Source organism: Pleurodeles waltl, chromosome 7 (genome assembly GCF_031143425.1).
Source record: "Pleurodeles waltl isolate 20211129_DDA chromosome 7, aPleWal1.hap1.20221129, whole genome shotgun sequence".
NCBI classification, from domain to species: Eukaryota; Metazoa; Chordata; class Amphibia; order Caudata; family Salamandridae; genus Pleurodeles; species Pleurodeles waltl.
Genome location: NC_090446.1, coordinates 1,501,460,680 through 1,501,482,746, shown reverse-complemented (window position 1 = coordinate 1,501,482,746; position 22,067 = coordinate 1,501,460,680). Strand labels below are relative to the sequence as shown.

The window sequence follows — 22,067 nt, the reverse complement described above, 5'->3', positions numbered from 1 at the left end:
GGATTCAGTTAATGTGCCAACCTGAATCAGAAAAACAGTTAGACAACAACCCATACACAGCATACTGAGCAATATTTACATGAGATGTGTTCCAGCCAATATTCAGGACAAATTACAGGGACAACTAGTGGAACACCAAATCCTCTTTCAAAAATGAATAACACACTCAAGGATCACTAGAAAACGGAATATACATTTCAAAATATTTATTTTAAAACAAAAACTTTATTCTAGTGTTCATGTTACCACACTATAAAGATAACATTAAGGCAGCCAAAAAGCACATGGGTAATGTAACAAGTACAAATTCTGTAGGATTTTTGCTATGTATTCTATAGCACCAGCACCCTCATTTACTACTTTTAAGTGCTATATTAATTGTAGCACACTAGAGCATTTCAGCAATTAAATGCCTATTCTGAGTTTCAAAGATGATTAACACCCACATACATGATTCCTGAATAATTAATTATGTTTTCAGCTCACAAAGGCAACTGTGTATAAATGTTAAGCACAGCCAGCAAGGTGACCAGCTGAGACAGCCAGTGAAGGCTGAGTGTCACCAAGCTTCATTTAAGGCAGGTGTGTGACTGTGCCTGTCCTTCTGTAAACTGTTGTGAGGATTCTCTCTTACTCTATGTGCAGGTTCTATAAGTCTATTCAGAAGTGTGTTGAAAACTTTCAGGATAAAGGTCTGTTAGTAGTGGTATTTTAAAAGGACAACTAAACGTAACAGGCAATTATCAACACTCTAGAAACTCTATAATTTCATAACAATGATTAAACATGAAATGATCAACTGCAAAGATAGAATACCACAAATATATTCATGCAAGCTTCAAAGTTATATTTGCAAGAACAGAACATTATGAAAAGAATGCACAATTGATTTGATCATACATTTTCACTTTTTCTTAATCAACGAGCACAAGTCATCCATAGACAGGGATGTCAGGTCATAAAGGGGAAGAAAAAGCATGATAATTATAACAGGTGGACTCCTCACAGATATGACCTGCTGCTGGAGTGCACCCGATGGGCTGCAAAAAATTATGGGCCCGATTTAGATCTTGGCGGATGAGTTACTCCGTCACAACGGTGCCGAATATCCCATCTGCCAAAATATAAATCCCAAAGGATATAATGGGATGCATATTTTGGTGCACAGGATATCCGTCACCGTTGTAACGGATTAACTCATCCGCCAAGATTTAAATCAGGCTCCACATGCCTAAGAGGCTTCCTCCTCTCGACATTCTCTGTACCAGCTCTCAAAAACGAACTTCTTGCAGGATACTCTCAGCTGGTAGACTTCATGCATGCCCACCTATTTGTCTGACCAGTCACACACTCAGGCCCATATTTATACTTTTTGACGCAAACCTGTGCTACGTTGCGTCAAAAAGATTAACGCCAGCTACCGTAATTCCCACACGCCAGCCGGGCGCAATATTTAAGCAATGACGGTAATCCGGCTTTGCGAACTTTTTTAAGGCCCGCCTCTTCCTGTGCGCCATTTTTGCACGGGATTTTAAATAAGGCGCAAATGCCTTAGATTAATTTTTTCCGCGGGAACGCCTACCTTGCATCTCATTAACGCAAGGTAGGTTCCCACAGTAAAATATTATGCTAACTCCATGAATTTTGACGCTAGACGGGTCTAGAGACAAAGTATAAATATGGAGTTAGCTTTGCGTCAGATTTGCGTAAAAAAATCATGCAAATCTGGGGCAAACACAGTATAAATATGGGCCTCAGTGTTTTCAGATATGAGAGCCATGTACTGCCCATGCAGTCCACCGACCTTCTCTTCATTGCTACGGGAAGGAATCCTGCACTTTTTCTGCTGGCCTTGAGAATGAGGTGTAACAGTAAAGGTCCACAAGGGAACTGTTTTGTAGTTTGACAGATACAAATCACAAGTCAGAATCAGATGACAGAATAACTAGTGGCCTCCACAGAACACCAAGTTTGGGAGGTAGAGAGTCATCTTACTTGTGAAGGAGCATAATTAAAGAGCTTTAAAAACGGGGGAACTATGGGAAAGGGAGTTTTAGGTGTCTGGATCATCTTTTGTAGGTGCAAACTATGGTTCTGCTTTTCAGATAAGCCTTTATGATCACATCAAAAACCATATATATGCTTGATTTCAATGTTGAATGTGATTTCAATGTTTATTGATAGGGAGACCCATACCGTGCCAAAGTCGTGCCTCTTTATCATGTAAGGTTACAGTACAAACACATTTAACTGCAATGGTATATATAAAAACCTTACAAATGTAGTTTTCAATTAAAATAGCTCATCTTTTTTCAGTTCAGTTCTTTATGCCTACAGCCGTCCTTTATATACTGGTAATGGCCACCAGGGCAGCCACTATGAGTGGGACAACATATGTGTCAGCACGCAGGCCAGCATTTGGTGTTGTGACAACATATGTGTCAGCACGCAGGCCACCATTGGTTGTTGTAGGTACCAAACCATTGCAGAGATTGCTTTGACAGCAAGAGCCAGTGCTACTGAGATTCGCATACTCGACCAGGTCCGAGGACTTCGTAGTGCAAACCGTGTTGGAGCATTTCTTCATAAAGTAGCGTAGTTTGGTGCTGTGTTGGTTACCTATGAGAATGGAGCAGATAGGAAAGCAGTTTCAATAATGATCTGGACAAGAAACATCTATATTTGACATACTTCAATGAAGCACCCTTGGGTTTGGGCTGGCAAGCCCTTCCCTTTCCAGAGGGATACTAGCACCCTGAGACGTACCAGCTACTAGCACCCTAAGATCGACCCACAAGACCAATTAACTATTGGTAGTACTTTTTAAGAACTCATCATTTTTGTTATACATCCATTCATGTCTTTATATATAAAGTACCAGCTAGGCATCAAGTTGTGCATACCTGTAAAAGGGAAAGGAAGAAAACAGAGGTATAAAAATGGAATATCGAGATTTGGTGACTTAATATGCGGGTCTACGGGCTCAGTGGATAACTGCATTCTGTACAGGTATTCGTGTCGGACTCCATGGTCAGATATTCAAATCCTAGTGGGTCTACTCATCGTTTCCCAGTGAGCTGGGAAACAATAAATATCTGTTTCTGAGGATTGTGGTGTGTTATATGGTGTAGCTGGGATTCTTTACCGTGTATTACACACAAAAAAACCTCTTGGGTCTGGCCAAGCTCATTTGCAAAGCCTCTAGATCAAACTGGGTAGCTAGGGCTTTGAGCAGCAACGCAAAGAAATTAGCGAAAAGCATTTAGATGCATCAAACAACAGAATAAGAATACCACACAAGAAGAAAGAAATCCAACACCACTTTAAAAAGTTATATTATATTTTTATGAATTTGTAGACACCAAGATGGACAAAATCCACCAGAGGGTTCTGAAGATACTGATTTTTAAGTGAAATGCAAATCTGAGCTTTTTAGTCCAAAGTGCAAACAAGAATTGGTAACTGTGACATCTGAACATTTGTGAAAAGTTGCGTTTGACTACACCTGCATGGTTTGGGCAACCAATTTTGACAGTGAGAAGGTTGGGGGCAGAGAGTAGGTTTTATACAGTTGCCCAGTCAGGACAACATTCTCAAGTCAAGTCAAACACTTCAAGCAAGGAACACCATGGAATTCAATGGAATGGTACTAATGCTTGGGATGCAAGATGTTGATAGATGCTATGGATGCTCTGCGGTTGGCATAGTCTTCTTGCAAGGTATTGCTTTGCACCTGCAGATGGCTACTAACTAGCCAGAAGTTACATTTCCCGGGCTGTGACAGCATCTGGCTATGTGTGGCATCTAGCAATCCCGGAGTGCACTATTCTGCCCACTCTCAAGATGTCTGAACACTTCCTTGGCCACAAAAGACAGCTTCTCCTTTGAAGATCACTTTTTGGGACAACACCCTGTGTGGCCCTGCAACAAAAGGGAGGTAACACCTCCCTCTTTGGCAGACCTCTATTAGTCCTGAGCCTGAGGGTCATTAACACCAATCCCCAGGAGGGCAGAAGGCTGGCTGGTGGTCAGCAACTGTGAATGACCACTGGATAAACTGGGCAACAGTGTGGCACCTTTCTAAAAGTTACCTTTCCTTATACGTGATATTAAATTCCACTTGGGCATAGTCAGGTTTAATGCCACAATTAATTTGATACCTTAAAGTACCCTGTGGTGCTTTGGGTGTTTTGGAATTGTAGTTGGTTGCTTAGAGATAAGAATCTGAAGAGTCTGACTGGAGCAGGGCTGTACATTGGAGGCTGTTTGTAAATGGGGTCAATATGATCCTGTACACAACAAATAGGTTCCTTTTATCTACAAAGTGTTTGGACCTTTTCTACAACATACCCAATTTAGTAATCCCTTTCAGAAGTTAGCAGAGCTGAGATGTCAGCCTGTAATTTTGAACTAGCCAGTGGGGCTATTAGCTTTTCCACATTAAAACGACAATTTGAAAGTTTTACTATTACACATAGTAATATACAGCCCCCTGTCTTAGGGCTGGATAGGCCTTCCTTAGGGGAGACATATATATTGTTAAGGGAAGTGGGGGCTTTGCCATTTGTTTAAACACCAAAGTCAAACTAGCAGTTTAAAGCTGTCCATTTAGGCTGCAGTGGCAGGCTGGGAGACATTATGGCCCAGGACCTAGCGCCTCCTTACGCCACATCAGCATAATTTTCTTTACGCCAATATGGGCCAATGAGGCCAAAATCGCCACGCTAGCTTTACAAAGTGGCGCAATTCATGCACCATATTATGCTCGTGCCAGACATAATGTATGCAAGGGGGGGCCGAAAAAATATCGGAAAGAAATCTAAAAGATTTTTTTCCAACAATTTTTGCGGCATTTTTAATTTTGGTGCTAGCCCTGAACAGTACATCAATACCGTCAAATATTGTGAAGCTATTGCCCCCTACCCTGCGTCATGGTGCGCCGTATTTTGAATACGACGCACACATGGTGGCGCTAGGGGGGCACTAAGAGGCGCAAGAAATGTGACACTGCACATTTCTTAAATCTGCCCCTTAGTACTTTGTCACAGTCAGGGTGGCACAATCAAGACACTCAACTTTACATGCACTGGGTACCCTTGGTACCATATACTGGGGACCTATAAGTAAGTTAACCAATGCCAAACGGGGGTAGTCAATTTAACATAAATTTTTAAGGTCTAGTTTGCAGGCCTCAGTTCCCTCTCAGAGTTGAAAAACCAGCACCATCAGTCCAAAACTTTGGGGGTGATCATGCAAAAAGAGGCCTTTCCTTCATAAGAACATGTTACTTGTCTTCAGTAACATCCTTTTGTTTGGATTTTCTATCTAAATGCAGATTCCTCACAATGTGAATATCACCAGGCACTAGATTGGATCTGGAAACTCCAAAAGCAGTGCTCCTACACACTTAAAAGTGGAACAGTGTGATTGTGCATCCGTTTTATTCCACTCCAGTAGTGATCATGTGTGATGATGTCAAGTTTCTTTCGGAATTATGTCCATGCCCTTAGACACACACTGGAAGGAGCAGTGTGCAAATTCCTACATTGGAACATTTTTAGATCTAAAAGGAGACCAATCCACAGAATGGTGAAGTGGGAGGGTGGTGTGGATTATGCATTAAGCTAGAGTAAACACCAGAAAGAGGGCTACCAAAGCTAAATAACTTGATCTTTTGATGTATATTTCTAACCATAGATTCTCCACCTTGTGAATGGATACCAAATCAGTACCTCCCAAGGCGTAGGGTCTGTGGAATGACTGAGATCAAAAGGTCCCTCAGGACTGAATGAACAAGATGCCCTTCCCAAAAGACTTGACAGTCAAGGAAACAGTTCTTTGTAAACATCTGCACTGATGCTCATGTAGCAACCTGACACATATCCAGGACAGGCACTGTGCATTTCAATGGAGTCGTGGCAGCCTTGGCTCTGGTGGAATGAGCCCTCAGGCTTTCTGGAGGCTGCAACATATAAAATGCATAGCAGATCTTAATGAAGAGGACTATCCAATGTGAGATGGTCCTCGTCTGCACTGCCTTGCCCTTCATTGCTCCAGAGAACACCACAAAGAGATGATCATTCACCTGATGTTCCTTGCTACGCACAATGTAACAGCTCAGTGCTCTCTTGGATTCTAAGCGATGGAATCTCTACTCCTCTTTAGAGGGATACTGTGGAGCAAAGATGGTCAGAAGAGTCCTGGCTTCTGCACTCTTAATGTGTGCTTATGTTATCACAACCAGAATATCAGTTTTCAAAGTCCATAGGTGTAATGGACAACTTTGCATCGACTCAAAAGGGGTACACATCAGGAAAGTGAGAACCAAATTCAAGCCCCCTGTGGCATTACAAAGGGTTTTGGCAGAAACATACGCTGCAAACCTTAAGGAAAACACTTTAAGTGATTTGAACAGGTATGAATGTTCCAACAAATGTAAAAAGGCTGAGAGAGCTGAAAAGTAACATTTAGCAGTACCCACTACAAGTCATTACTGGGCTAAATATAAAATGAACAACAAGACAGCTGACAGTTTGGGCCTAAACAGATCTGTCTTGTGGGTGCCTCGCCAAACCACAAACTTATCCCAGTGCCCGGCGCACACTGAGTTCATGAAAGGCCACTTAGCTGCCAAGATCACATCAATGACTCTGGAAGATATATCAAAGGAAATCAACTTCCACTGCTCACTCTCCATGCAAATGTGCCTAAAAAGATCCTCCTGAAGAGGCAGCTTGATTGAATGAGAGATCCTCAGGCCCAGAAGATCTGGGTATCAGACTCTCCTGGCCCAATCCTAAACCACTAAGATGACTTGGGCCTGGTAGTTTTTGATCTTCTTAAGAAATCAGTGCGGGAGAGGTATTGGAGGGAAAGCATACGAGTCCCATGCTCTGATCTAGAGGAAATTCCAAGACACAAATTTGTTGAAATTGTGTGTTGTTGGTGGTGGTGAAAAGATTCAGCTTGGGCTTTCCCCACTGGTGGAAGACACCCTGTGTCACCTCTGGGTGTACCTACCATTCGTAATTCACTAGGTGTTGATGGCTAAGCATGTCCTCACTGGCAAGATGTGGAAGATACCCTGATGGCTCAGCCAGTTCTAGAGTTGCACATCTTCTATGCACAGACCTCTGGACCCCACCCCTCCCTGCTTGTTACCGTACAACATAGTGGGGGTGTTGTCCATAGGAACTTTAACCATTCTTCCCTTGATGATTGTCAGAAAGTCCTTCAAAACCAAGCAAATTGCCTGTAACTCCAGCAAATTGATGTGGAGGTGGGTCTCCTTGGGAGACCAGAGTCATTTGATCTCCACCTCTCCCAGATGGCAATCTCAATTCAAAAGTGACACATTTGTCATGATTGTCAACTCTGGGTGAGGAAGGGTGATGAGTCTGCCGCTGGTCCAATTGCGTTTGAGCACCCACCACTGCAGACCTTTTGCAGTCTCCTCCAAAATCTGGATGGAATCTAACAGGTTCCCGTGGTGCTAGGCTGACTGAGATTTCAGATCTCACGGTAGAGCTTGCATGTGCCAGCTGGCATAATGCGTTTTTCCAGAATGTTTGTCCAGTCATTCATATGGGCCTTAAGACATAGCATAGCCCATCCCCTACTCACTCAACCTCTTCACCTTCCCTTCCTCTCTGAGTATTGGTTTCACCACAGTTAGCATACCCTTTCATTCAACCCAGTGAACATCATAGTTCCTTCTTTCATCCTTGAAAAAACACTCTTCGCCTCTGTCTCCAAGCGGAAAGTCTCACTCAACCATATTTTCACACCTGGAGTCTGTCCATCAACTGCCCTCTGCCCTCCCCAGACCGGCCAACCTTTTCATCACCAGTTCACTCTTCGCATTCAACAACGATACTGTAAAAGAATAATTATGTCAGGCAATGGGGAACAATGCCCTACATAAGATGTAAGGTATGGTGAGTTTCCATACTTCACAAATATAAAGTGTTTCATACGGAGGAAAATGGTTTGCAGGCTAACCTGCCAGATCCCAGGTTTGAATGAAAGAAGGGAGAACATCTGGAGGGATGCAGTGAGAGACAATATCTATCAAACGCAAAGTCAAACAGGACCACCGGGCTTCAAAAGGGACTTTGTTGAAGATTAAAGCTCAGCAAAGCCTAGAAATTGACAAGCTCATATTTTAGCCAATGAGTTTGCACTTCGACAGATGATGTCTTGTTTCATCTGGTCTTCAGTAACTTGTGAAGCTGTTTTTTTGTTGTGAAAATTAGAAAAGTATTTTTTCTGGACTGGTTGCAGGAGTCACAGTTGTCTTGAAACAGTTGTCGACATTTCCCTACAACTGGCGCATGTCTATTGCAGTCTAACCAGCAGCACACTGGTGAACCAATATTCATCGAATTTGTCAGCAGCTTTCTCTGGTTCTGGACGTTAACAGTCATCCAGCACTTTATGTTCTCCAGAGTCAAGGTCCTCTTTAGTCCAAGATCTTCCTGTGGACCACAGCAGAACATTGGCTTTTCCTGTTCTTACAATCAGGGGCTGGAAGGCTGATATAAACCCAGATACAGAGACAGCTATTTCAATGCTGTTCTGGTTGTCATCAGGGATTTTTCTCAGCACTGCAGCCCAGGAAATCTGCTTGTGTCTTCTGTTCTAGACAGATTGGGAACTTCCATGGACATTTTAAAAAAAGATCTAGTTTGCCATGGGCATTTAAAATGAAGATCAAGTTTGCCATGGACATTCAAATGGTCTAGTTTGCTACTGGTACGTACCCTTGAACAAATCGATAATAACAGTACCAGAATTACACAGATTTCCTTGCACTAAACATTCAGAATGTTGGGATTTCTAAACTGTGTAGCTGTGCTTGGCACTACCTTCTAGTTTCACCATTTTACAACCAGTACTGGCTATTCAACTCTACATAACTTCCAGTATCTTCTGATAATTTGAGGATTGTAGAACTTGACACAGACCTATTCAGTGGAATGTGTGAGCAAAGGAAGTCCAGGGTAGCCACCGAGTCATCTCCTGATTTGCATGTGTGTAAACCCTGTGAACCTCCAAGATGGCAAATAGCTATCTTGGGTCATCCCCTCGCCATAGCTGTGTCAGGCCATTTGTTCATATATTATAACTATTCAGAGTAAGAAAAGCAACTCATCTCACTACAGGTTTGAGGCAGTATCATGAATAGATGCACTGGCACACAGGAGAGGATTTCATCTGTTTTTAAGACATTGCATTTTTTAAAGCACATACAATTAATTCGGAAGTAGTCCAAGTTATTGCATGAGCTGCAGACAGCGCACCTCGAAAGCGGAGAGGCAAAAACAGATTGCTACTGATTTGTTGGCTACAGTAAGTAATCATGGGTAGTTTGGGTTCTGCTAAATATCTGATATAGCACATGAGTTCATTGTTAGTTATATGTAGTACAGCATCTCTGCTTTACTGTCAGTAAAACCCAATATCCATCTGCAAATGTTAAAAGGTTGCTGATTAATCTGGACATCATGATATTACTAGGTTAAAACAAGGACCTTTCGCAGTTACAGGTGCAAGAGGAAATGTGTCTAATACAGAGGCTGGGGATTATAAATATAGAGACGTTTTACTTAATAACATCAAATAGAATGGATTTTCGGGGGTTCCTTTTGGACTCAAACAAATGGATCCCTTTACTTTCAGAAGCAAAGATGAAAATGATCAAGAAGGAATTGAGGATGACGTTGGCCCAACCACATATTTCCCTCCATCACTTGGCAAAGATGGTAGCTCTCATCTTTCAGGTAATTATTCTGTGGCTACTTCGTTGCATCCCAATGCAACCTGTAAAGAGAAGGTATTGACAAAGGGGCCTTGGAATACTCAGAAATGATTCCTTTAGACTCCAAGGTGACATAGAACCTATAAGGTCTGACTCGATTTTAAGTAGGCCCTGACTCCATCTTAGGTAGCAGGACTCACAATATTTGCAATTGTATGCAGAATCATTGTCATGTTTGCCACTGTCACAGATGTCATATGACCTACTGTTTCTATGAACCTTGAAAGTGTCAAGTCATTTGGCTAATGACATAGATATACCACCTGTTGTGACATTAGTCTGGAACATGTGTCTACTTAACAAAACACTAAGGTCAAATAAGAAAAAATACAGACACATAGCCAAAATAATCTAGTCTGAATTGATGTCTTTTCCCCTTATATGTTTTTTAAGAAACATATGGGATGTACACCTTGATGCACATAATCTATGTCAGACATTTCTAAGCTTATGTCAGAACTTCCAGGCTCTGATAGTGTTGTGTACCTATTTTAGCCATGTTTTAGACACATTATTTAGCAAACTAAGCCTGCTGTTGTGCACTTTAGCCCAGTTTTATTTTATTCAGCATTGCTTTATTTTTCATACATTAGCCATATTTGCGGTGTTGTTTTCATTTCTTTATCTGTTTGTTCCTTCACCTAAGAAAGCATCATGTTCTTAGCATTGCACTTTGTGCTTTCCTCAAGGCTGCAGTCAGATAGGGTTCCTGACAAAAGTGGTATCCTGTGTCCCCATCACTCACAGAAACATACATATTCTTAAGTGGGGACCTTTTCTTAGAACATCAACTGTTTTATTATAAAAACATTTCTCTGTCCCATACAAGTTAGAGGGAGATTCCAGCCAGAGGACCATGACTGCATGCTGATTGCCTAACATCTCCGCTACAGCTGCTGGCTTCGAACGCCGAATCCCAGGCCTTTATGGGGGCGGTGTCTTTCTAAACCACAGGCTTCCTTGCTCAGGTATGGGAAATGATATCTTCGCAGGGGGGAAACCTGAAGGGCAAATTAGAGATTATCATGCTGTGCTCTAACGTAGTTTAGGTAGGAAATATATATATAATTCCTAGTGACAGTATGGTTGGATTGTTTTTGTGTTTCACACTCCTTTCACCATTTTGCTTTTAGTGTGATTTATCATCCTAGTTATTGAAAAACATGCCATTTTATCTAAGATGCAGATACTTCAATAAAACCTTATTGAACTATACTCTGTTTTTGTTTGTCTTTGCCTGTGTGGGACTAATGTAACTGAGAGAAAGGGGTGAGATCTGATCGGCCACGATTTTCCTGAGGAGTCCTTCTGTCATGTGCCCGGTTGCCATAATCATACCTGCTCTTGGGCAGAGATGAGGCGCTGCTAGTTAGCAGGAAAACCCGGATTAGGCCGACAGGCATAACATGGTGTGTAACTGTACGCAGTACCCCACAATTGAGACGATTCTGCCACCCAAAATCCAATAGCCTCATTAGGATGTGAACCTACTCAACATAGCGCCGCCTAGGTTTAATCAGGCTCTCATTTTTGGATCCTCCTAAGTATCTGTCTCACCATGTGCTAAAGGCACCTCAATACTATATACTGAGACGTCTGTGGCATTGAGGATTTCCCCCTCAGCTAAGTAGGTAATACCTATCTAAAGCTGTAGGTTGTTCAAGCTTGAATCTTATAAGGATTAATCCCCATCTGGTGTCCTTATCTCCGAACAAACAACTTTACGATTACCACGGCGAACCCGCAACGGTTAGTAATCGCAGCAAACATGTGACCACCTCTTACTGCACATTTATTGGCAAGTTTAATTTGTTGTTGAGGATCATTCAGCCTACAGAACAGAAACATTGTATTCTTGGGTCACTTTTCCAGCAGTTGATGGCAATACATTCCATCACTACACACCTGCTAACATACACCTACTAAGATACCTGCACAATACAGAGCTTATGCATGTTTAGAAATACAACTATCTTATCAAGACCATAATAATTGGCTTGATGGTGCCCTACCACATACAATATTACACGTTAGGTTAGCTCCTCTCAGCAATGATGGCCCTACCTGGCCTTTATTGGCCACATATACAGTGAATCCTGAGGCAGCAACCTTGGGGGTAGCTGAGGTTCGCCGCTTATATAGAGAGCTCATGGCAATATACAGAGTGTTAGTACAGTTTATAATGTCAACACTAAATACAAACCAAGCACATGCTGCCCCAGCGCAACCACATTCGATGCAACTGTGCATTCGATCATGGGTAAAGTACCCGCCAAGCGAGAGGAAATTCCGTTCCGGTTAGCTCAAAAAATGAAAACAGTTTTTTCCCATATGGGTCCTCAGGACAAACAGAGAATACACACTATGTGCTTGTTATCTGGGATGATTCCCACAGTAGACAACTGCAACTGTGGTATTTTGCCATGCTCTATACTACAGCACACGGTACACCAACACTTGCCAATCTTCCGGAGGTGTTAAAACAAATTCAAGATAAATACGGGGCTGTCCTGACCCTGGATTTGGGGATGCAATTGATGGGCAATTCTGCCACAGTGTCCTTGATAATACTGAGTAATCTGAAAGGGGAGGAAGTTGCACTAGCAATGCCCATGTGGCTCTGGGAAGTTCCTGCACAGGATCAAGAATGTGAGTTGCCCAAGATTATTGACCTACTTTGGTAAGGGTCAAGATAGTCTGAGGGCCAGACCCATTACACTACAATTATAGGGTAGATCTAATAAAGACTCTACCAAGCAAACACCTAAAGGTTCTAAAAAACGCTGGGATAAACAAGCATTTGCAATACAAATGGTCGCGCATTTGCTCGAGTTAGAGTTATCGGTGTTCTAAATTCCTAACCAGACTTTTAACCCCATAGCTGCTGGGCCTCCCCCCCCAGTGCTGAGACCTTTTTAGGCTAGTTGGGGTAGTTCATGCTTAGGCTTTCATAACGTTTTGTCCACATAGGCTATCCATGCCAAATTTGCGTCCTTTTTTTCCAACATCCTAGGGAATCTAAAGGGACCCAGAGTTTGTGGGTTTCCCTGAAGGAGACCAAGAAATTAGCCAAAATACAGCTAACATGTTGTTTTTTTCAGAAAAAATGGGAAAAAGGGGCTGCAGAAGAAAGCATGTGGTTTGTTTCCTGAAAATGGCATCAATAAAGGGTTTGTAGTGCTAAAATCACCATCTTCCCAGCTTTCAGGAACAGGCAGACTTGAATCAGAAAACCACATTTTTCAACACAATTTTGGCATTTTACCGGGACATACCCCATTTTTACAGTTTTTTGTGCTTTTAGCCTCCTTCCAGTTAGTGACAGAAATGGGTGTGAAACCAATGCTGGATCCAGGACAGCTAAACATTTCTGAAAAGTAAACAAAAGTCTGAATTCAGTATGGGGTCATTTGTGTAGATCCTACAAGATTTCCTACAGAAAATAACAGCTGAAATAAAAACATATCGAAATTGAGGTGTAAAAAAACCAGCCATTTTTCTCTACGTTCTACTCCATAACTTTTTCCTGTGATGTCATATTCTCAAAAGTAATATACTGTTATGTCTGCTGGACTCTTCTGGTTGCAGGGATATATAGGTCTTATAGGTTCATCAAGAACCCTAAGTAGCCAGAGCCAATAAAGGAGCTGCACCTTGCAATGGATTTTCATTGTATACCGGGTGTACAGCAATTTATTTGGTGAAATATAAAGAGTGAAAAATAGGTATCAAAGAAAACTTTGTATTTCCAAAATGGGCATAAAATAAGGTGTTGAGAAGCAGTGGTTATTTGCATATCTCTGACTTCTGGCTTGCCCATACTAGCATGTGAACTACAGGGCATTTCTCAAATAGTCGTCTTTTGTACACACTGTCTTACATTTGTAAGGAAAAAATGTAGAGAAAGACAAGGGGTAATAACACTTGTTCTGCTATTCCGTTTTCCCCCACGTCTTGCGCTAAAAATGGTACCTCAATTGCATGGGTAGGCCTAACGCCCATGACAGGAAACACAACATGGACACATCACATTTTTACATTGAAATCTGAAGTGTGTTTGGGAAAGTGCCTAGCTGTGGATTTTGGCCTCTAGCTCAGCCGGCACCTAGGGAAACCTACCAAACCTGTGCATGTTTGAAAACTAGGCACCTTGGGCAATCCAGGAAGGGGAGACTTGTGGAGCTCTCACCAGGTTCTGTTACCCAGAATCCTTTGCAAACCTCAACATTTGGAAAATAAAACACTTTTCCCTCAGATTTCGGTGCTACAAAGTTCTGGAATCTGAGAGGAACTGCAAACTTCCTTCCACCCAGCATCCCCCCAAGTCTCCGGATAAAAATGGACCTCACTTGTGTGGGTAAGCCTAGTGCCCGTGACAGGAAATGCCCCAAAACACAATGTGGACACATCACTTTTTTCCGAAGAAAACAGACAAGTTTTTTGCAAAGTGCCTAGTTGTGGATTTTGGCCTCTAGCTCAGCCGGCACCTAGGGAAACCTAGCAAACCTATATAGTTTTAGAAACTAGACACCTAGGGGAATTCAGAAGGGAATGACTTGTGGGCTCTCACCAGGTTCTGTTACCCAGAATCCTTTGCAAACCTCAAAATCTTGCAAAAAAACACTTTCCCCTCAGATTTCGGTGCTGCAAAGTTCTGGAATCTGAGAGGAGCTTCAAACATCCTTCCACCCAGCATTCCCCGAAGTCTCCAGATAAAAATGGTATCTCACTTGTGTGGGTAGGCCTAGTGCCTGTGACAGGAAATGCTCCAAAACACAACATGGACACATCACATTTTACCAAAGAAAACTAACCTGTTTTTTGCAAAGTGCCTAGCTGTGGCCTTTAGCCTCTAGTTCAGCCGCAACCTAGGGCAACCTAGCAAACCTATACATTTTTTAAAACTAGACGTCTAGGATAATTCAGAATGGGGTTACTTGTGGGGCTCTCACCAGGTTCTGTTACCCAGAATCCTTTGCAAACCTCAACATTTGGAAAAACAACACTTTTTTCTCAAATTTCTGAGAAGGAAAGTTCTGGAATCTGACAGGAGCCACAAACTTCCTTCCACCCAGCATTCCCCCAAGTCTCCCAATAAAAATTGTACCTCACTTGTGTGGGCAGGCCTAGTGCCCGCGACAGGAAACACCCCAAACGCAACATGGACACATCACATTTTTACATTGAAAACTGACGTGTTTTTTGGAAAGTGCCTAGCTGTGGCTTTTGGTCTCTAGCTCACCCGATACCTAGGGAAACCTACCAAACCTGTGCATGTTTGACAACTAGACACCTAAAGGAACCCAGGATGGGGTAACTTGTGGCGCTCTCACCAGGTTCTGTTACCCAGAATCCTTTGCAAATCTCAATATTTGGCAAAAAAAAACAGTTTTTCCTCACATTTTGATGATAGAAAGTTCTGGAATCTGAGAGGAGCCACAACTGTCCTTCCACCCAGCATTCCCCCAAGTCTCCCGATTAAAATGGTACTTCACTTGTGTGGGTAGGCCTAGTGCCCGCGACAGGAATAGATCACACAACGGTCAATGTTGGTCCTTACATGAGGGCAACTGTTGACCCTGGGGTGATCCATTCCTGACGCAGGCACTAGGTACAGGCACTCAAGTGGGGTAGCGTTTCTATCAGGACAGGTGGGGAAACACTGGGCGGTAGGAATTTTGTGAATCCCAGCATATTCCTGTATTTTGTGTGACAGAAATGCAAGAAAAATTGTTTTTATTCAACATTTCACATTTGCAGGGTATTCTGGGTAAGAAAACTTTGGGGAATCCACACAAGTCACACCTCTGTGGACTCCCCCGGATGTCTGGTTTCCAGAAATGTCTGCGTTTCGTAGGTTTCCCTAAAAGGCCGCTGATCCCAACCAAAAAAGCAGGTGCCTGCCTTACAAAACCAGGTTGTTTTGTGATAGATAATTTTGATGTCTCCACAATACAATTTGGGCAGTGGAATTTGGGGCTGAACTAATTTTGGGAGCTCCCAAGAGAGCACTTTCTCTGTGCTTGCCACTGCATGTACCTGCTCTCTGGGTTAGGCTAACCAGCTATTGTCCTGCTGCACAGACTGTGCTTGCGAAGGGACAGCAGGACTGTCCTCATCACCTCCCTCATAATAAATGGAACAGGAGTTATCGAATGGGACTCTTACGACTGAAAAATCACTCCCAGAATGTGCGCCACTGTCCTATCTCTCAGAAGCTGTCTCAGTATCTGCTGTCTCAGTCTCTGATCCTACATCAGAGCTGTCTTCTATAACCCGAGTGAAGCTTCAGCAGCAATCATCCAACAAGATGCCATCTCTGCTACTGGCTAAACTGTTGCTCTAAAACACTAGCCTACACAGACAGTCGCAAAATTGCTGGTGGGTGTGTGTGTGTGATACAAAGGTCACCTTACCTACGATTCTTCCCTCAATCAGCACGTTCTTTCAAGACACTCAAAAAAAGACACACTATTACTTCACCTTGTCACATACCAATCGTCATAGTCTTTAGCGCCTCTAGCGCCCAGTCCAACAATCATTATTGGTGCTCCCACTCACATGACCTCCTCCTCGGATTCCCTCACTACCACCAAGCAAAAGTGCCCTACATCTCTCCATAGCCCCCCCGCACATACATTTCTTTTGTATTATAGGAAGATAATGGCTTGCTTTACTAATGTACTCAGCTATTTACATAAAATACAGATTTGATCTTTCAAGTAGGCATACAAACCTTCTGCGCTACTTTATGACTTCAAAACTGCCACTAGACAAAAATCTGATCCTTTTTTAGCAGAAACATAATCACAAGACTAACTTGATTTTTTATTGCTGCCTACAAACTACAGTTGAATCGCGTCAGTTGAAGTATGTGCATTGCTTTGAAAACACAAGCTGTAACTGCAAGACAACTGGTGGCGAATATATATATATATATATATATATATATATATATATATCACTTTTATATGTGGGTAGCCACACACGCGTTGACAAAAGTGATCAATATATATATATTGGCATCTCTATATCTACATATCTATATAGATAGATATATCTATCTACATAGATAGATATATCTATATAGATCTATATATTTTTTTAATAGCTGTATGGTTTCCTTGGGGGCCATAGTGGTCCCCAGGGAAACCATACAACTATTTAAAGAAATTATTACCCCCACAGGGTACCCTGCTCACGGGCGACCCCCTGTCAATTTCTTTTTTCTTTAAATTTATTTTTAAACCCCTGGAGGGCACAATCGCACCCATCCCCCCCCCCCCCCCAGGGTAAACCTACCTTTTAAAAAAAAAATGCCCCCGTGGGGGGATGGCGGCCCGTATGCCGAGGGGGCCGACCCCTCCAAGAGAAATCCTTGGTGTCTAGTGGGGGTTTCCGGGCCCTCGATCGCAGGCCATTCGGGTCTGTTTTCTCCATGGGAGCAGGAAGCGGCCGCAGGGCCGCTTCCTGCTCTGATGGAGAAAACAGATAGTGACGATCTTCCATGTCTCCAGGGGTATTTTTAAATAAAAAAAATCCTCGGTGCGATGGCCGTGACCCGCACCAGGGAGGTAGTGTGGGCATCGGCCACTGGCCGACACCCGCACTGTAGGGGTTAATGCCACGTAAATTTAAAATGAAAAGTAAAACAGTTTCACATAAGAGAGCCGACGGCCGCTATGAGTGTAAAGGAGACACACAAAAGGAAGAAGAAATTTGCTCGCAGCCAAACGTATCAGCAAAAGTGCAATTAGCCATGTAACAGGGGCGATGGGCAAGGCGGTAACCAAACCGCCCCAAGGAGGGGCAAACGTAAAGCATTTGCCAATCATAATAAAGAATTTTTAAAGGCAAGCCAGGAACGAATGAAGGTGAAGGGCGTGAGGTGGGCGTGGTTAAAAGCCCAAACAGATAACTACACTTTGGGAAAAGCAGCCCTTGCGCACTGCTATGCTCAACCTAAAAAGACCGGACCTGTTGGTCTGCCAGTGGTTCTTTATGTATGTATTTATACATAATGTGTAGTTGCTACCCTACCTGGGGAACTCTGGGAATGTGAAGGGCCTAGAGCGCTTTTTTTCTAAAGACACTGATTTTTTGTAAGTATTTGCATGAAAATGGCTCTAAAGGGTCTTAATATACTGCGTGGAAATCTAGCAAACAAGCAGTTGTTGCTAGTATTGACAAGGCAACACAATTAATTAGCTAAGTACGGCAACAGCTGCACAGCCAACATGCATAGGGCAAAATAACACAGGAATATATTTACTGTCAAATGCGTTGAGATGTTGCAACTTCACAAAATAACCAATTGTAATTAAGTAAAATAAGTGCACTGGAGAAGGGGGTGTTACACGAGAGGAACCAATAGTCAGAGAGCGTTACACGACTGCCACTGGAGTCATGCTGGCACTAAGTGGCGCGTGAGGGGTATGAAGATGCCAATCATTCTGAGGAAACTGTAACACTTAACCTCCTCCTGCTAAGTGTTGTTAGAGTCACCATTATGGAATGAAAAAGAATCAATTCAGGGTAGGATCACAGAAACTTTGCAATAGTGCAGAAGAAAGCACACTTGCACCCATTTTTTTGCTTGTATAATATGTAATGGAGAGATATGTATTTGCTACAGGGAGAAGAATAAAGCGAACGTATTTCACAATATTTCTCTTCTTAAAATGAGATGTATTTGTTGCACGTTAAGAACATTTTGTAATATTTGCATCGCATGTTTACCTATTGATGTGATGGCCCAATCAAAACAGTAATGACCTCCGTAAACAGGCACATAATTACTTTGATTTTAAGCATTCACCAAGCCCACAGAAACAAATGCCGTTATCTCTGCTTTTCTGATCTATTGCTTTTGTTTTGACAAAACATGAATGCTAAACGCTGCCATTTTAAAAGCATTGCCTCTCAACAAAAGCCTGCCAATTTCACCTAGAAACAACGATGATGTTTGTTTGTAAATTACCTCCGACAATACGAAAACAATTGGGAATTACAAAACTAGACCAACAAAATCATAACAGAGACTGAAAACTGCGTCTTTAGCAATGGGATATTTAACAGAGAATATAACGGCAGATGTTGGAAATCAATAATGGGTGATAGAAGAATATACAATTACGAATCATTAGAGTTTTCTTCGCAGCTCTGTCCAAGAAAAAAATACGTGGTTTTCTGGTCTTAACTGCTTTGTGATTTCCTTTGTAAGCCGTCAGAACTCGTCGCCCTCCTGATGTTTTTTCAAGAGTCAGTTGGTGCTATTTTTCATCCCTACATACAGCCCTCTCTGGAGTTGCAAGACTTTGGGCCTCATTACGCCAACGGGGGCGGGAGCACCGCCGACAGGCCGGCGGTGCTCCCTTGGGCATTCTGACCGCGGCGCTTTGGCCGCGGTCAGAAAGGGAAAACCGGCAGTCTCCCGCCGGTTTTCCACTGCCCCTAAGAATCCTCCAAGGCGGCGCAGCTCGCTGCGCCGCCGAGGGGATTCTGACAATCCTTACCGCCATCCTGTTCCTGGCTGCTCGCCCGCCAGGAACAGGATGGCGGTAAGGATTGTCGTGGGGCCCCTGGGGGCCCCTGCAGTGCCCATGCCAATGGCATGGGCACTGCAGGGGCCCCTGTAAGAGGGCCCCGCTAGTATTTCACTGTCTGCGTAGCAGACAGTGAAATATGCGACGGGTGCAGTAGCACCCGTCGCACCTTCCCACACCGCCGGCTCGATTACGAGCCGGCTTCATGGTGGGAAGGTCGTTTTCCCCTGGGCTGGCGGGCGGCCTTTTGGCGGCCGCCCGCCAGTCCAGGGGAAAACTTGGAATACCCTCCGCGGTCTCTGGACCGCGGAGCGGTACTTTGGAGGGGGGAAGTCTGGCGGGCGGCCTCCGCCGCCCGCCAGACTTAGAATGAGGGCCTTTGTGACAAAGTCGTCATATGTGAAACACTTCATACAATGAATGTGCCTAGGACTCTTGATGAAGCAGAAAAAGAAAGACTAACAAATATTCATATACCACGTAACCAAATCGTATAAGGTAGTGTGATTTTAGCAAAGAAAAATAATGTATGTGGGAAAATGTGCCCACGGTAGTTCGCCATTATTATAAACGAGCTTAAATAATCATGAAGAATCGACAATGTAGTAATCCGTCATACTTTCAAATGTATTCTATGATTTTCTTGTTGAAAGTGTTTTATGCTTAGCTTAAATTTAGCAGAAGCTTTGGCCTAGTTGCCTGGTCTCAAATTTAACTGTGTGGTTTTCACTTGTATTAACAAAAACTTATTTTAACTTTAAGGTTGTATTTTTCCAGTAGAGATGACTAATACACGTATCTCAAGGTTTCGTGCTAGGCAAGTTTCATCCCCTTTGAAGCAAGGTCAGTTTCTGCAGGTGCAGAACATGAAGACACTGATAGGGAATTAATTGGCATACTTTGTTGCTACTTGTGTTCCAAGGCTCCAAGGACACCTTATGCATAAATGAGTACTAAGAGAAAGACACTATTCATTGGTCAAAAGGAAGCCACCCTATGAACCCTCCAATGGAGGACCCTGAAGAATTTGGAATGTTTCTTACTTAAACCCACCGGACAAAGAGAAGTCAGCCATTTTCTTCGATGCCGTTTTGAAGCCAGATCCAAAACGCCATTTCAAATGACACTTTGATGCTTTTCTCTGTCGCAGAGAAAGAGACTTTAAAGAATTCTCTCCCTAGAGACTTTAACTTTAATTCTGCCCCGTCTTGTCCGTGCAGTAACTTTTGCCCCATTTTCCTTGCTGCTGCAAGGAAAACTTGCCTTAAACTTTGCCCCTTTGAAATCTGCCCCATGCTGATCGAACCGGTACCTGAAGGACGAAGACTTTTCCTTGAATGCTGATTGTATTTGGTAATTATGAAAGGATAAATGTATTATGCATTGTGTTTTCCTTCTTCGGTACCAACTACTTATTTTGACAGAGCCCAAGCTCGAAGTTTTCTAAATTTGTGTTGACTAAATTCGTTTTGCATGAAGCCCCACATGCCAATGCTAATTAGAGGTTAGTTGAGGTATTCACTTGATGCACCATGTTGAATTGAAATCTTGTTATGCTGACCGATGTATGCAATTAGTCAAATTCAGTTGCTTATATTAGTGATTTGCATTGCTATAACCGAGTGCGTTATAATCCAGATTTGACGTAGATTGCGTTTCTTCCGTCGTTATGGACAGCTAGTAATGTCCGTATATGTATACCATTTGATTTTAAGACTTTCCTATATTGTGTTAGCTTTGTTAATATAGGGAAATAAACTCATTAACTTTTAATAAACTGGTGTGGTTATTCATGACTGAAAAGTCATGTTGCATCAAAATACTGATTGTTATTGATTCCTAATGTGTTGTTTGATCTATTAATTGAGTATTGGGTATTGATTATAATGGTTATTGATTATTGATTCGAGTGATCCGACTATCCTTGGATGAGGAGAACCCAACTCGGTTAAAAGGTTCACCGACCTCCGGCGTGTCCAAGTATAAGTAATTTATAAAGACTGGACGCGCTATCACTCTTGAATCCCAGGGTTAAGTGTTGGAGGGTCGCTAAAATAAAACGAGCCGATGGCCATCAGCTGAAAGCAGACACACAAAGGGAAATAAAAGTTCACTCACAGTGAAACCTATTGGCAAAAGTGCAATTATCTATGTAACCGGCAAAAGTGCAATTACCTATGTAACAGGATCGATGTCATGCAAATCGCTCAACTACAGCTCAGCGAGATCGCGCTGCGAAATAAAGAGAGAAAGTAGTCCAGAAACCATAAGGAAAACATCGAGCCTCGAATGTTTTCAGTAGTTGGTCAGTGCGCTCGAGGAGTGCTAAACAACGGAAAAGGCCTGAGGTATGCCCCTTGTTCCCAGAAAGCTCGTAAAAATACACACCATTGATTGGGCAGTGGCGCAGGCTACTGCGTTATATCGCAAGCATGCAGGGTGGGCTAAAGTTTCCCTCTATCATGTAATACCCATTAAATCCCAACCCCCAACCTCAACCCCAAAATCTGATAAAGCATGAAGCGAAAGCACCCGTGAGGGGAATCCTTACACAGTTAGAGTACTAGGGCATTTTTTAACCCTGTGTCTCACCAGTGAACAATCCATTGTTCCCCGTAGTTAAACCAGACCATTCATATAGAATATTCTTAGACTACAGACATTTAAACAGTCACACACGCACATTTGCTATACAAAATGCA

The 22,067-nt window shown here is 42.7% G+C and overlaps 1 protein-coding gene across 2 annotated transcripts in view; it reads right to left on the bottom strand.

Annotated features, from left to right (window-relative positions):
* Positions 1–191: 191 nt before the first annotated feature.
* Positions 192–22,067, bottom strand: part of LOC138246590 (ly6/PLAUR domain-containing protein 3-like) — a 200,549-nt gene continuing 178,673 nt past the window's right edge. For both annotated transcript variants that reach the window (XM_069201284.1, XM_069201285.1), the window contains one exon: positions 192–2,619. In XM_069201284.1, the coding sequence (XP_069057385.1) occupies positions 2,345–2,619 (275 nt within the window). In that variant the 3' untranslated portion in view covers positions 192–2,344. The remainder of the gene's footprint in view (positions 2,620–22,067) is intronic.